Source organism: Otolemur garnettii, unplaced genomic scaffold (genome assembly GCF_000181295.1).
Source record: "Otolemur garnettii isolate 467f Iridium unplaced genomic scaffold, OtoGar3 scaffold00006, whole genome shotgun sequence".
Lineage (NCBI taxonomy): Eukaryota > Metazoa > Chordata > Mammalia > Primates > Galagidae > Otolemur > Otolemur garnettii.
In genome coordinates this window covers 14,594,412-14,611,825 of record NW_003852401.1, presented here as the reverse complement: position 1 = coordinate 14,611,825, position 17,414 = coordinate 14,594,412, and the positions used below count along the sequence as shown (strand labels likewise).

General features: G+C 38.9%; 1 protein-coding gene across 1 annotated transcript in view; it reads left to right on the top strand.

Moving 5' to 3' along the window:
- The first annotated feature begins 2,396 nt into the window (after positions 1-2,396).
- LURAP1L (leucine rich adaptor protein 1 like) overlaps positions 2,397-17,414 on the top strand; it is a 42,096-nt gene continuing 27,078 nt past the window's right edge. The window contains exon 1 of the mRNA XM_003782884.2: positions 2,397-3,381. Coding sequence (XP_003782932.1) covers positions 3,070-3,381 — 312 coding nt within the window. The 5' untranslated portion in view covers positions 2,397-3,069. The remainder of the gene's footprint in view (positions 3,382-17,414) is intronic.

Genomic DNA, 17,414 nt, shown 5'->3' with positions numbered 1-17,414 from the left:
TTTTTAATGATAAATAAGAGGCTCCTTTCCTTCCCTGTGAACGCAATCCAACTGGGAAAGAACCTCAGTCTCCACAGTTTAACATCCATTCTTAGATTCCTTGCATATTCTAAATAAAAGGAGGCAAATCTAGCTCATTCATAAGTCAGTCTCAAAAGGAAGCATAAAGTATAAAAAATTATATCACAATACAAACCATACAAAAACTATTTTTATAATTTTACCTTTCAGCATATCAAGCTTGGGAAAATCCCCTGAGTTTCAGTTGTTGACAAATGCATATTCTTCAAAGAAAGGGACGTAGCTGGAGATGGACCAAAAAGATAGAAACGGAGAGGAGAGGATGCTAAAAGTGAAGGCTCAGAAGTTGTTTCCTACCTCAGTTCTCCCATAGTCTCTCTTCTACCTGTGGAACTCACTCCCAGCCTTTATCCTGACCCATTACTGCAGAGTCTTGTCAACCGACCTCTCCAGTCAAGATGCAGAATTCACATATCTGGCTAATAGCAGTTGGCAAAACCTCTCATACGTTTTCTTTAAATTATAGATGAATCTTGAAAGCAAACAGATGAAAATATGTTCAAGATCCAAAGGTTAAGAAAAAAAAGAAAAGTCCTTTATTTTAAAATATTTTAAGAAATGCCCTCAGGTCAGACCACATAAAGCATTAACAATAGGGTTAACACAATTTACAGTATGCCTACTGAAAGTTCTGGGAGTCTAGTACATTCCAAAAATGACCAAAACTTGCATTCAAATGTCTCTATTTTAAAGTAAAATGTCATAAGACATTAAACTAAAAAAAAAAAAAAATTAAAGACTTAGCATATTATAATCATCTTTAAAAGTTTACATTTGTTTATATTTCATTGGAACAAAGCGTTCCTTTATATATATATCACATTTTTACTATTGGAGAAATTTTCTCTGCTGACTTCTTTAAAAAGTAAAAAATAAATTATTTTTTAGTTACCTTTAGCATCAAATAGAACTTTACTATCTACGACTCATAGCTATGTGTTCCATTTTTCCGTATTAGGCTATGATGATTTGACAATAAACCTTTTTTTACTGACCAAAGGAAGCTAGCTATTTACATCTGAAAGCTGCTCTTCTCAGCTAGCCCTATGTGAAACTTTGTGAGAGTTTTTTTTTACAAAACAATTAAAAAAAAAAAAACTGTTCTTGACTGAAACACAAGCCTTCCAAAACTACATGGGCCAATGCAATTCTTATGCCATGAGCTTGTGGTTTTCCAAATTTAGGACAAAGCATGTAGTTTTATCAGCAAGTTCAGATTTAGTCTTGTTCTCCATTGATTCCATAAATGGTGGTTCTGACTTTGAAAAGGGGCACCTGACTTTCTATTTTCTTCATTTCTTTTCAAGAGAAAGAAATAACATAAAAACTTTTGGCACATTGACAAGAGAATTCAACAACTTTTTTCCCTTACGTGAAATATTTCATTCAGAAAGCCTATATTTTCTCTCTTTAGAAGGTTTCATAGATTAGGCTATAATAAAAACAAACTCTGGGACACATTTTCCTACCATCTTACAATTGTAGAACTTGAGTGACATCTCTGGGAATGGAGCCTGAGACGAGGCAAGAACAGAGATACTTTTTTGTTGCAGAAACAGAAGGCGGCATACTTTGAAACATGGACACCAAAACCGATAGTTTACTAGATTGAAATTAATATCCTCTACTGGAAGATTATTGACACACACTTAATGCTGATCCAAACCTATAATCCGTGTAACTCATAGTAACTTACTTATTAGAAGTATTTTAGATTAATAAATTACACGATTTGGGTTTCTTCAAAGAGTTGAAAAATTATAGGGAAGTTATCAAAGACAAAGTTTTCACCAGTTATGCTCAATATTTTTTCTGTAATTAAAGTGCCTCAGCAAATGTCTACTTTTAAAATTGAATATGTCGCAGTGATCGTATAAATTATTCTGGCTGTGTAATTCTGTGCTTGGCTTACAATGGTATACAATAATATTTAGTATTACAAAAGAGTTGTACATCTTTATTAAACTTTTGGATAAATCTTTTTTTGTTGTTAATATAAAATTATCAGGAAAGGATAAAACTAGGATTTTTCCTTTTGATAAGGTAAGGAGGTCGTAAATGACCCCGTCTCTCTAATTTTATAAAGCCATTTTAATGGCGATTTTTTTTTTTTTTTTAACTGAAAAGCGAATACACTAACATTGGTACTCTTAACTAAGGCCAGACATGGGGACTGTGCTACTGCTGCTGCCAGCAGCGTTGTGCAGATTGAGCTGCTCTTCTTGTCTGTGATATACGGTACAAGGGTTGGCCCTGGTTTGGTCCACCTGCCAGAGGAGTTTAAAGTTTCCGAGGCTCCCGGCTCCCAGGAACACAATGATTTGGATCAAACAGCCTAAATGCGAAGAAGGGCATTCCTGCTGCCTCAAGGAAGCCGTTAAACTCCTGCTAAGCTAACTCTGTTTTTATGCGTCTGTGCACAGGACCGAATTCTTCCTTCACTGACCAAAGATTATTTCTGACAATTCAGGATCACTGGAAAGCTGGAGACATATGGCTGGAAAATGAAACGACCCAGGACATCGTTATTTTGTGTCGCCTGCTACCAGATGGGCAGTCCGTGAACGGCGCAGGGATGCGAACCGACAGTTTTATAATGTAAAAACCGCCCCTCCCCCCATAAAGCTAAAACATTTCATTTCTCCCTCTTTGGGTCTAAAGTACTTGCTTTTCCCTCCTCTCTGCAATATCAATTAACTCAACTTTGCGGTGAGGTGGCCAAAAAGAAAGAGAATGAGGCGATCCTGATAATATTAGCAGTGTCGGAGGAGCCGCAGCGGTCGGGGGACTGCGGCCCGTGACCGCCGCGTCCTGCGCGGATTTCAGCGCTGAGACCGCGCTGGCGGTAATGGAGCGGACGGTGCACTCCATCCGCCGAGGATAGAGACCCGGGCGCCGGGAGGGGTCTGCTGATCTCGCGGCAGCCTTCGAGGCCGTGCCTGCCTCACCGCTGCGTTTTATTACCATTTTCACCGTTTTCCAGAAGTCATGGAAGACAGCCTGCTGCCAGACCTCAGGGACATCGAGCTGAAGCTGGGGCGCAAAGTACCCGAGAGCCTAGTGCGCTCGCTCCGTGGGGAGGAGGCGGTTCCCCTGGAAAAGAACAGGGACCCCTGCGGGGGGAGCAGCGGCGACGGCGACGGCGGCGGCGGCTGCAGTAGCAGCAGCAGCGCCTGCAGCTTCCCTCCCTCCCTGTCGTCCTCCTCGTCGTCCTCCCCAACCTCTGGCTCCCCACGACGTAGCCACTCCAGCGCCCTGGAGAGGCTGGAAACCAAGCTTCACCTCCTCAAGCAGGAGATGGTGAGTGTGGGGCGCCAACCGCCAGGGTGGGAGCCGGGCTGGGGCCCCCAAACGTGGCGATTAGAGAATGGGGCTGAAGAAGGAGCGGCAGGGTCTGCAGAGCAGAGTGTCGGGCGCGTGGGAAATGCGGGGTGAGGGACCGCGCAGGGGTGAGCGTCCGGGGACAGCTGCTCCGAGGCTTGTTTACCCTGGACTTTGCTCAGTCACGGTTTGCTACAACAGCAGAGTCTGCTCTGTTCTGTGTACTTTCGGGGAGCGCCCACTCACGGAGCCCGGCTCTGACTTTTTAGCTGCCGGCCCACAGCCTGCCGAGGACCAGCCCGCCATGGGTTTGGTTGCGGTCACTGCACCCATCTGGGGCCTTTTGTGCGCCGTTTACACTTTGGACAGGTTAGAAAGGTGGCTCAGTCCTATCCTCTTGCTGCAAAAATACTTCCTGGTTTGCCAGGAGGTGGCGCGGAGGGGTCCTTGCAGCCCTCCCCGCTGGCTCCCGCTTTCACCAGTCCTGCTCCGCCCTCCTCCCTTCCTCCGTATTTGGTGCGGCAGCTGCAGCTGTTCCAAGGCCAATGTAGAGCAGATCTCCACAGCTGGTCCAGAAAACAATGGCCCACTCGTCCTTGGTCCTTAATGTGCTTACCAGTAGCTGGTTCCTCTGTTTTGATCTCAGGCAGCAGGTGATCACCTGTTCCAGGGATGACCATCTAACATCTCCCTCAGTCCTCAATCTGCATTTGTTTTCGCTGCTGTTTCCAAAGGTTAGGCTAAGCAGAGGGCAATAAGACGGGGTATAGCGTCTAAGAATACTTGTTATTTGGGCAATGAGACAAGTACAATGTCTACAAATACTTGTTAGTCCGGATGTGCTTAGACTAAGACACTTAATTACTTGCCATGAGCTCTTGGGCAAGTCACTTCTCTTCTTTACCTCTCAGAGCATTTGTGTAATGATCTGGTTGGGGAAGATAATTCCTTCTTAAATCCTTTGAAGAAAACAACCCCAAAGCAACAGCATTTTCTTAGAGATAAGGAAAGTTGTATCAGCAGGCCTCCAAAAGAGATAATTCCTTTAAATTATCTCCACAGTTGCTTTGGGCGTGCTTCAGAGTTGGCTAGGAGATTTCTGTCACTCAGAAATTTTTGTCATTCTATGATTTAGTTATCATGAAGTTCTGCCATTAAGTTATTATTCTTTGTTTTCATTTTGAATAAAAATGTAAGGAACACCCTTAGGCATATAATTGAGAAGCTGGAAAGTGGAAGCATCTCCCTTGATGAGTTTATGAAATGGATGAAAAGATAAAATAAGAATATAATTTGGGGCAAAGATTACAAACCAACAGTTTGTAGGTGCCTACACCAGGTGCCTCGTACCATATAACCGATCTCATGTAAGTGTTGAAACAAACAGATAAAACTGAGTATATCTCACAGGAAACACGTGCCTTGCCCACAGAATTAAAAATGGTGCTAACTATGCCAATTAAGCATTTACTAGTAGGGGTAAAGGCATCAGAGAGAGATGAGGAAATTTGATTCCTAACCATGACTTCTGTCATTTTGTCCAGGGGATGTTAATACACTTAATCTAATAAATAAATCTTGTTGGAACACATTGCCTTGCCCTATGGCTCCCAGATTGACAGCAGAGCAGACACATATCACTAGGCTAGAAACTCATAGACACAATTTAGGTTTGAGGCCCCAAATGCCTGGACCTCCCAGTCCATGGCTTGTTAGGAGCCTGGGCCACGGAGCTTCACCTTTCCTATGCTCCAGCCCAACCCCATCAGGAAAAATTGTCTTCCATGAAACTTAGGAATTCGGCTGCATAGCAGGAGGTGAATGGTGGGCAACTGAGGAAGCAGCTTCATCTGCGTTTACAGCTGCTCTGTGCCCCATCCCTCACATCACTGCCTGAGCAGCCACCTCCCTCTATCCTCACTTCACCCTTCTCCCCCACCATCCATGGAAAAAAATTGTTTTCCATGAAACCTGGTGCCAAATGATTGGCACCATTGATTTGGAGGATGTATATAACTGGAAAACGGTAACATTTCAAAAATTAATGAGCCCCACCCTGCCCCCAGTAATGCACATTTGAATGATTGGCACGTATATGAAGAACATTTTCTGATGAAAAAAGAATCACCTCCCATTTAGGTTGCATAATGACATTATCCTGACCAAGAGAAATTTCAAGCTGTATGATGATTTTTAAACTGATGTTCATTTCCATGATATGATAGCATGCATTTGGCCTTCCATGCTAGTGATGAGCCACAATTAAAAGACTTTTGGGTATATTAAGAGTTTAGTTTTTTGAGCCACTACTTCTAGAACTGGGATTCATGGGGAGAGTCTCTACGGTCCCTAAGAATTTGTTACCTTTCTTATTTTTTCTTTGAAGAATATTTCTTTACTTTTCAAATGTTAGCCCTCTAGTTTGATGAAAACTTCACAGGCTTGGGAGCCAGACACAGCGGGCCAGACACGTTTCTGGCAAGTTTAGAGCAGGTCAGGATACAAATCAATCATGTTCAGAAGGCTGTCAGAGTTTCCAGGCTCGGGAGACATTTAGCACATCTTCCCAGGTAGAATGTCCTGTGCAGCTCTCTATGGCCTTCATTCTAGTCTTGACTCTTTGATTTGCTACTGTGTGGCATTGAGCAAGTTATATAACTACCCCAGGACTCAGCTTTCTTGTAAACATACATGTAAAAACATCTCTACTATGGCATTGTAAGAATTCAATGAAATAATATAAGAGAAAGAGCTGTTACCCAGGTATTCAAAAACAGTAAGGATGGAGGCAGCAAAGGGAATTATATAAACGGCACGGCTATTATGTTCATTTTCCACGGGTAGCCCAAGAAGGGCAATGTGGCTGTGGGACGAATCTGGAAGTCCAGGCACCTTCTCTACCAAATTGACTCTATCCTGGCACTTGCTGTGTCATCAGGTCTTTCATAGAAACCACCTCTCTATGCAAAAGCAAAAACCAAATACGTGCAGCTTCCCCAGATTTACTGCAGCTGGAAATCTTGATTTTTATTTTGGTAGCATTCTTTAAGCACATGCTGTGTGCTCAGCATGCTGCTGATTGAAGTAGCATATATTAGAGACTTGTAGACCTGATGTCTGGAATCCTAAAATTCTGAGGAACTGAGACTAGTACAGTAGTCCCTCCTATCTGCAGGGGATACATTCCGAGACCCCCAGAGGATGCCTGAATCTGAGGATAATATTGAAACTTATACATAGGGTACTATGTATTTTTTATTTTCCTATACATAAACACCTATGATAAAGTTTAATTTATAAATTAGGCAGAGTTTAGAGATTAATAACAATAAGAAAAGAGAACAGTAATATAGTGTAATACAAGTTATGTGATTGTGGTCTCACATTCTTTCTGAAAATACTGTAATATTTTTCAACTGTGGTTGACCATACGTAATGGAAATCCTTAAAGCCAAAGTGCTGACAAGGGCAGACTATTGTATTTGGAATTTCCTTACTTATATGAGACTTTTTTTCTTTTTTGAGAGAGAGTCTCCCTCTGTCATCTGTCACCCAATGTAGGATGCAGTGGGGTCATTACAGTTCCCTGCAACCTAAAACTATTGGGCTCAAGCAATCCCTCTACCTCAGCCTCCCAAGTAGCTAGGACTACAGGGAAATCATGCCTGGGCTAATTATTCTATTTTTAGTAGAGATGAGAGGTCTTGATTTTTCTCAGGCTGGTCTTGAGCTCCTGAGTTCAAGTCATCTTCCCTCCTTGGCCTCCCAGAGTGCTAGGATTATAGTTGTGAGCCACTATGCTTATGAGACGCTGGGCTAGTTAAACATTTCACTTGTATTATCCTATTGAAACCTTATAATGTTTTAGCCAAAGGTATTTGTCCAACAATTTTATAAATAAAATATTGAGGTTTATTGAAGTTAATGCTCGAAATGGTATGAGGATGAGGCAGGTCAGAATCTGAGTTTTTGACTACCCTGTGCTGTCTCTTCTTGTGCCTTAGAGTACCTCAGGGCTCACACAGACACCTGAAATTAAATGTACTGTATATATCTGCTCTTGCAGAATTTTAAAACATCAAACGTGTTAAACTGTATTCTTGTTTATCATAAGCCTTCCCAGAAGGAACAAGTACAAAAGACAATCTCTGTGCTAGCAAGGCTCAGGAGTTGAGTGATCATATCCAAATGTCCTGTGGTTTCCAGCAGTTGGACCCTTTCCTTTTTGCCGCTATCAGCAAAGATCTCCATTAGTGCTTCTTCCCACTCCACAGAGCAAGGGCTCAGTAGCAAAGCTCGGTAGCCTTCATGAGTTGGGAGACTCAAGACCTTACCATGGGTAACATTTTCGTTTCTCTAGAGATTCTATTCAGTATAGAACTTGGACCTTAGATAACTCATTAAAAACAAACGAACAAACAAACAAAAAACTAGAGGCTAGGAATCCTGACACCATCTTGTGTTCTTTCAAGCAATACCTTTAAATGGCTGTTTTTTCTAACAAGGAGCTCAATTATTCTGTTTATTTTTTTCCTCTCAAATGATGTCAGGTACACAACACTGTGTCGTGGCTTCCTGCCTATGTGATTGAAAACACACATTGATCCAGATTACGATCAATGTAAACTGCATTTAGAGAATTCACAAGGAAAGACAAGGTTATTTTTTCCAATAGACATTTCAAAAGACTGGATCTTTGCCTTCAAAATAAAATCTGAATAAATAATTCAGTTTTTTTTTAAAAAAAGGACTGGAAGTTGTGCTTGATGTTTATAGACAGCCATGACAATACTATGCTTGTTCCACAGATAAGTAAACTATGACTTACTGAGATGAAGTAACTGGTCAAAGTCACTATCCGTAAAGGGCTTATGATTCCCATTCATTCAAACAAGAACCAAGCTGACCCTGGCTCTCTGCTGCATCCCAATTAATTCCAAACCACACTATATCCCTGCACCATGAAATATGCCTACTTATTGTGAATGAACATTTTTATAGCAATTTCATCACATGTCTACCCGGAAATAATTTTAGAATTCTTTTAAAAGTATTGTTTCCTTTTTAAAACTTAAAAATTGCTTTCTCGTGGTAACTTTCAAAAATATAGAAATATAGTATACAAAGAAGAACAAGAGTCTCCTTTGGTCTCCCAGTAGTGTCCTTCTGCATTTTACATTGTACCCCAAAGCTAGCACTGCTGCTAACTGGATGTCCATCCTCCCAAGTCTTTGTGTGCATCTTTGCCTGCCTGAACTCCTATGTACATATTCACATATACACTTACGTAACGTGGGCATGTCTGGGTTTTATTTTCCTTAATATTTATGATGTTACCTGGAATTTGTTGGAGATTATGATATGTCAGTTAGCATTCCAGACAATTTTCACTATCATATCATTCTATTCTTACTCCTTACCCACTTAAGGAGGTTAGCACTACGGGGATTTAGGAATATAAACAGATTCTTGATAGAACACAAACAAAATTTTATGTAGTCAAAATTTTATCTTATTCTGTGACTTCTCTTGTGCAAACCCCAAATAATCAATCACGTTGCTTTTCTACTGATGACTAACTGAATATATAACCATTGTCAGAAAGTAGACTGTTCACACAGATCTTAATTGGAGTACTTCATTCTTCAATAGAAAAAAATAATTAAAAGTCTTTAAATGGACTGTATATTTCTTCAATCAAATATAATTTTAATGTAATTTTGTTTGTGTTTTAATTTTTTTAGTAATAATGTTAATAAAACTTCTAAAAATTGGGCCAACAACCTAACGTGGCACAGGTGATACAGGTCACCTGGAGAAGCAGAATGGCCACCCAGGAATTTAGTGTCCCTTCAGTCTTCCTGACTCAGGATCCTGCTGGATTTGCTTAGAGTTGGGATGTTCATGGCAATCAAACCAATTCTGTTCTCAGAGATCAGATATCTTCAATGGAAGAAATAACTGATATCCCTCCAATTGACTCCTATGACAGAATGATGTGTAAAACTCGAACTGTAGTGTATAACCGACTCATTAGTGAGGCTTCTCTGTGAAGGCCCATGTCATGGAGGGTTAGAAGGTTGGGGAAGTGCAGAATCAGGACAGCAGTGCAATAGGAAATTGCTAGCATCCCGACACTAGTGGACGCGAGGTTTGGGGCAGGTTTGGGGAAGGCCTCCTCCTCGCACTCTTGGTTGGGGCTGCCAGCATGTCCATTGCTGTCATCCTGTATCCTAACGGACAACATTATTTTTCTTCAAAAAGTTAATCCCATCAGCCAGGGGTTGGTCATATTGAATTGTGATTAAGGGATGAGTTCACATTTGATCTCTAAGGCTGTATGATTGATTCAGAGGCTGGTCATTTCCCTCATGGCTAAGTTCTGTGGAGCACCTCACACTCGCCTGCATACCCCCACTATCAGCTGCACATTGCTCTTGTAGGATAATTTGTAATTAAAAAGACAGTTCCTGGATCATATGGCTTGGTTTATATAAACTAAAAATTTTCAGAATTCTCTCTTTGTAATTGAAATCGTGGAATTCTTTTCTTTTATATTATTAAAATGAACATGAATTAAGTCTCTAGTTTTCTATATTTTGATTAGAATAAAATTATTGTTATTGTAATGCCCATCTCAGTAAAGTCATTAAAATGTTTTGACACCACCATCCCCATGAGAGGGCTATATCTGATACATGTCAGTATTTGGGAGTGCAGACTGTTATTCTAACAGTTATCTGATATACTTGTTCATTTAGCCAAACACTAATACGGTATTTTAGTGCCAAGCAAACAAAACTTAAGACTAAGGGTGAGAACGAAGGTACTCCCCTCAAGAAGGTAAAGTTTGACATTCTAGATTGCTCCATTCAGAGAACTGGCTTGAATTTCTTTGTTGAAGATTTAATCATAAATACTTACTATTGGCTTTTTATGGGTATGAAGTTAACTTTGCTCTAGATTTTCCCTAAATTTCATAAAGTTTTTAAAGTTATTATTTAAAAAATGATACATACCATTAAAAAATGCAAAGGATCTAAAGTGAAAAATAGAAGTCCCCCATGTTCCTATTCCCAATTTTCATCTCCTAGAGAAGACCACTGAATAATATTTTATGTATCCTCTAGAAATTTTCTGAAGCATACCTAATTTCTTCTATACCATTAGCTGTAGTTATAGCCATATATTTGTGTGTGTGTTTATAGTTTTAAAATTGAAACCCTTAGAAGCTTGTGTTATAGACATTTTTTAAGGTTCAGAAAATACTCTTCCATTGATTTTATTTTTAATATATACTGCATATGCACTTTGCTTCAAAGCGCAACTTTGTGTTCTAACTTTGAATAGATCACTGCAAAGCACTGCATTCAGAGTGAGTCACTCTTATTTGTCTAAAAATGCATCTCAGTTGATGAAGCAAAGAAACGGAGTCAGTAATGTCCAGAAATAGAAGAAAGCCTCATGGAATCATAGCCTGTGAAGAAACCTTAGAGGTCATCCAGGCCAGTCCTCCATGGGCATCCTGGCCAGTTGATCATCCGCGCTTGCTTGAACTTCATCAGTGATGGGCGCTTCCCTGGTGCCTAAGGAGGACCATTCCATTTTCAGACACTTCTATGCAGTGTATTTCTTAATTGTCATTCCACTTGTTCATCAAAAGATATATTCCATAATCATTCACCATGGGACAAAAAAAAAAAAAAATGCTTCAGTGTGGATTCCTGAAAGCCATGGATTTACAATTTAAGATGGAAGTTTTGTTGAGTGTTAAATATCAAGAAAGCTTGATGTGTTTCTCAGAGTTTTGTATGTATTTGAGTAAAATAAAAGGCTTTCATGCCTTTGTTGCAAAATGAGAGGGAAGGCAGTGCCTTGCAGTGGCGAGGATGGAGGGGAATGGGCACTCCCCTGTGCCGCGGCTGGAAGTGTAAGCTGAAAAGCACCTTTACAGGCAAACTTGACACTAGATTTCTTTAAGATATGTACTCCTAGACCTGGTAGTTCTGGTGCATTATTACTGTAGAAATTTGTCCTAAAAAATAATGAACTAGTACAAAAGTGTAGTTTGCATTCACATTTGGTATTATGCATGATTGAGAAAATTAAAATAGTCTAAATGACCAATAATGACAGATACTTTACATGCAGATAATAGAAATCGATGTAGCTGTTAAAGTTATGTCATAAAAATTATTGATGGAACAGAGAGAACGGTTATTTATGTATATCTGTATATACACATATGCATAGAACAAAAATCTACAACGAAATACTCTGTAACATTCACAGTGGTATCATTGCAGGGGAGAGTTATGAGTGACATTGCTATCTTGAGTTCTTTTATTCTGTTTGGTTTCCCCACACTAAGTATATATTTCATTTGCGTAACAAACATTATTGTTATTTAAATAGGTATTTTTGTAATAAAAATCAAAGGGTGTGTGTAGGCTTTGAAATAAAGTAGAATGGAATTGGAGGAACCACAGCCCTCGTAACATGCCTTTAAAACAGATGATCTAAATAATGAGGTGAATATATGTAAAGTAGCTAGGATTCTGCCTGCCCAATAGTAAACACTCATTAAGGATCAGTGTTTTTGCTATTCCCTTTGATTAGTGGTTTAACACTTTGACTCTTATGGGAAAACATGGGACTAGAATGTTTCCTATCATTGACCTATCTCTTGTTTCTATCACTTTTACTTCCTAGAACAGGGCATGGCAATATAAAAAAATAACTTGTTTTCCTGCACATACCACATCAGAGTCACTAAATTTGGTAGAAGGCAAATCTAGAAGGGGCACCAGGAACAAATGACTAGTGCCTAAGTCGCAATTGGCCATTTCAACTCTGAACATCCTCTCTGCATAGGAAGGTGAGTTAAGAACCAACTGAGCCCTCAGGATTTTGGTCACAGTGGCTAACGTCCATCATATCATGGACAGGCCTGTGATAAGGTAACAGAGCTGGCCACTACTTTGAGAAATCTTTACAAAGCATCCTCCAGTCTTTTCGTAGAAACAAATGAGAGCCCTTCTGCTTCGTGCCAGAAATAGGTGAATAGAAAATACTAAAACTGAAGTAAATGTTCATGTAAATTTTTGCAGAAACAATAATTAGTCCTTGTCTAGAGATCAGAAAAGATTCGAAATAATAAGACAGATGAAGGATTACACAGGAATCATCTGAAGCCATGATCTAGTCAGCCACCATTTTCAAATGTGGTGATAAAATAGCACTGCAAGGAAATAAGGCACCAGGATCCACTGAGTGTAGCTTAATTTGATCACTTAAGTCAGTGGTGTTTAGTCACACTGTAAACCTTAATGACTTATTGGTAAACACTATGCATCGACAGGAATCTTTCTGCAAATGAAGCACATTATTGTTTTGAAAATATTTATAAGTCTCTGCGGCCAAAGATTTCCACAGAGAGAAAGTCTGCAGATGAAATTCTATACACATGACTTCATTTTTCACTTTCCTGTCCTCCCAGATTTCAGGCTCTACCCTCTAACTTGGATACTAAGATTTCTATCGGCCTCTCTTGTGCTATCATCACCCTGAGGACAGAACTGTAACTAATCAACGCTCATATCTCCCTAATGCTGGGCCAGTGATTTAGGGACTAAGCACTTACTTAACGTACGAATTAAAGTACATCTTAATACTGCTTATAATGTTTGTATTTGGAGTGTGCCAGCAACATGTTCTTTCCTGGAGTGGATGATAGAATCCCAGTGCCTCTTCTGCCTCCCACCAACCAAAGCTAGCCACTTGGATCTCAGATTCCTGGTTAAAGAAAGACAAAAACAAAAATGCAAAAAAATAAAAAATTACTTTGTGTTACTGTGATAGATGAGTGGGTGGAAAAAAGCAAACAATAAGAAAAATCTGTATGCCTGGTTTGAAATGGTGCAGCAGAATTTCTTCACAGGACCTGCTTTATTGTCAGGAGCCGTTCTTCTCGGGAATGTTGGCGGAGCGTAGAGTGACGGGGGGTAGTTTCTCTTCATTCATAAGTACAAAAAAAAAGGCACACATGAGTTTTTGCCATCCTTTTTTTTTTTTTCTCTAAATTAGGTTTTGAGGTTTCAGGCTAAGAAAAAAGTATAAAAAACAACATTATTTAGAATATCATATACTATACATATTGACATACAGTATAGTCTGTGTGGTTTTATCTGCAAACAAGTAGTCATTTACATGGCAGCTTAATTTATTACCTGAGTAGCATTCATCATTAGGGCATAAAATCTCTATCTTTGGCACAGCCCTCAGACTTGGGAATCTGTGAGGAGGTGTAACTTGACCACATTGTATCTGAAGCAATTAGCAAACTTGTAGTGAGCCTCACGCCAGAGATTTCCACATGGGTAAGCTGGTGGGTAGACAGAATGGGAAGTCTAGGTTTCTTGAGTCGTCATTGTAAGATTCTAGGATCGGACGGAGTTTCAAAAAATCAACCCATTTTTCTGTTTGTGGTTTGGAAATGGATTTGAAAAATGAAAAATGGTTACCAAATATTTTAGTGTTGCAACTAGACCCATAGCCGTAAGGATTTCCTTCTGGATATTTCCGTCTCTACGTGAACTTTTTAAATGCTCACTTTCCCAAAGACATCACCCCCTTCTGAGAAGCTATACTACATGAGATTTTGTTGCTTTTAATCTCAATTTTCCTCTCACCAAGTCATCTTTTCAGCCAGAGTTTCTGATCTGTATGAAAATATGAAGGAATAACTGGAAGGGTTTGGACCCTATGTGGTAGTTAGTAATTATATTTTGAATGTTGAATTAAGTGACAACACTATTGCTTTGCAGTATTGAAGCTATAGGGGAGCAAGAATTTTGAGATTCAGTTTTTTAGATGAGTAAAAGAAAGAAGGCCAGAGGAAGAAGAAATAATTTATTAGCACTTTCATCTAAAAGATTGGTTTCCATTGTACATTTGGTGCATAGTTGGCAAGGTCCTTTTATGGATGTGACCTTCTTTCTTCAGTCCTGGAATTATGAAGTTTCAATGATTAGATGATGAATATCACATTAGCAGCGTATATTTCCATATAATATTTGCAGCATATATTTTCTAGAATATAATATTCGCCCAAGAGATGTGGCTATTAATAATAACCTTCTACCTGATATTATAGTTGCCTGGCCAAGAAGGCAATGAATGTAGCTATACTATCACTATAACCATGAACAAAATTAAATTTAGCTTTTAAAACTCACACAAATTCCTTTCGGAGATTGAATTTAATAATAAAGTTTGCATGTTGAATTAACTCTTGAAAAATAGCCACTTGCTATTCCCTTAATCTAGCTATGATTAGTTTTTCGGGAACTATGGCCCTGACGATTCTGAGAAGTGAAATGGAATTTTAACTTTTGTACGTGTGCCTATCAATTTTCAGTTCAGTCCTTCATTTGTAAATTTTTCTTTTGTGTTTGCTTTGTAATGTAGGACTAGTTTCAATTATTCCTTATTTGGGCGTTTCTAAAAATTAGTTTGGAAATGCCAGAATAAACATGTAGGAAGAAAGGCAGGATAACTAAGAGATTTATCGTCTGCTCTGTATTTGTTTTTTTGGTCAGTGGGGAAAAAATGAACTAGAATATTACGCGGACTATTTTGGTAGACACTGGATTCACGACAGTTAACCCAGATTAAAAGTTGTTTTAATAGGGATCAGACTTAAAGAAGGACTTAGAATGGATCTTGAAATTTACCCTACTCTATCTTGACTCCCTCTCTCCAATTATCATCCTTCAGTATCCTGGGAGATAATAACATGCAATCACTGCCATGTCTTCTAGCCTGTATTCTGCTTCAGGGTCAACTCACACCATAGGTAAATGAAATCTAAACTCTCCACAGCAGTATGCTTACTATAAAACACAACTATATTCTTAGATGTCTGTATTGATATGATTTGTGTTATCACTTAATCAAGTTGATTCTTATTAGCATATAGTAATATACAGGTGGCCATTTAAATAGTTGTACCAGTTTAATTGCACACGAACTTTATGAACACCCTGTATATTTGTTCTTCCTGACCTTGACCTTGTAGCCTGAGTCTGAGGCACATCCTGTATGTCCTGCTAGGCACTTTTTGGACTTGCTTGATTACTCAATGCCGGTACTCTTTTATTGTCCTCCTTTTTTTTATATATCAAATCATAGCTGTGTACATTAATGCAGTCATGGGGTACAATGTGCTGGTTTTATATACAATTTGAAATATTTTCATCAAACTAGTTAACATAGCCTTCATGGCATTTTCTTATTGTGTTAAGACATTTATATTCTACATTTAGTAAGTTTCACATGGACCCTTGTAAGATGCACCGTAGGTGTGGTCCCACTGATTACTCTCCCTCGACCTGTCTGTCCCCACCCCCAATGTTTCTAATGTCCTTCTTTCTAATGTTTCAATTTAGAAGTGGGCATTTCATAGACTAATATTATAGAAAGTGGGAAATTTATTCAGTGAAGCAATTGACTATTTCCACACTGTTGAAGATGAAACTTATATAGATTCATACATGATAAAATCAGGAGTTCTGAGAAATCTTAATAACTAGTTGCATTATGATAAAGACACAAGGGAAAGCTGCTTCAAGCAGTATTGCTTCTACTCGTGGTACAAAAAGATCTCTCTAGAAAATGATAGCTTTATTTAATACCAGACGTGGAAAACCAACGGGCTTTGAAGGGTGGTACCAGCACGAAATGGAACCGCCCAAACATTTTGATTTAATCAATGTATAAAATGTGTTTAGAATATGGTCATTAGCAGTCAATAAATAAATAACAAGGCTGAAGTCACAAATGGATGCTACTTTCTATGTCAGAAACATTTTTTTTTTTTTGCAGTTTTTGGCTGGGGCTGGGTTTGAACCCGCCACCTCCAGTATATGAGGCTGGCGCCTTACTCCTTTGAGCCACAGGCACCACCCCTGTGTCAGAAACATTTAAAAATCATAGTACAACTGTCTTATCTTATTGACATTAATAAACAAGTAGGTTAAGATGATTATTGTCAGGGACTGTAACACTGTTTTATTCAATACCATTAACCATTAATTAGGAGCAATATTAAATTGTCTTAATAGGGATCTCATGCTCACATTAGTGAGTTGGAAATGGGGTTACAAAGACTGAGTGATTCACAGTACATGAAGATGGGGCCTGCTTTCCTACTTCTCAAGCTCTTCTGGGCACCATAGAGCAGCCAATATAAATAGATGAAATGTATTTCCACTTACACTGTAATTCCAAAAGTCCAAGGATCATTCCTGGGAACACTCAGTAATTACATCATGGTAAGTGTTGGTCCATTTTGTTTGCTTTCAGTCTTAAGACAAACTGATTCTATTTGGATTTCACTCGATTCTTTATGAAAAAATGTACTGTTACTTTTTTTCTACCAAAATGAGTTAATTGTGTGTCAATAAGATCAAATAACTTGAAAAACATATCATCTATGTGAAAATTCCCCAGTGCCCTTTTGTAAACAGAATTTGGAGCTATTCAAGTGTGCTAACTCTTCTGAGAACAAACAAAATGAGTTAAATAAATGCTTAGAATGTCGTATTGGTTCATAGACTTGGAAATGAGTCTAACAAGAATCTCTTTGCCATCTCTATGAGCTTACACGTGAAATTAATTTTCCCCAAAGTAAAACTCATGTTTGCTCCCATTAAACACTGATGATAAAAATCTGTAGTAAACATAAATATTTCCAAATCCTCTCTCCTTGTTGGGTCATAGAAACAGATGGAAACTCTCCACCATACAATATTTTAAACTATGTAAATATCCACCCTTAACATTGTTCCCCAGCTCTGCTTCTAGAATGTTTCTGTAATAGGGACCAAATGAATATAACACATAGGTATTTTTAAGCATTAACTATACTCCACTCTTATGATAAGCCCCAGAAGGATACAGGTAAGTTGAAGACATGGACTTCAGGTTAATTATAAATCAATCAAGTAAGT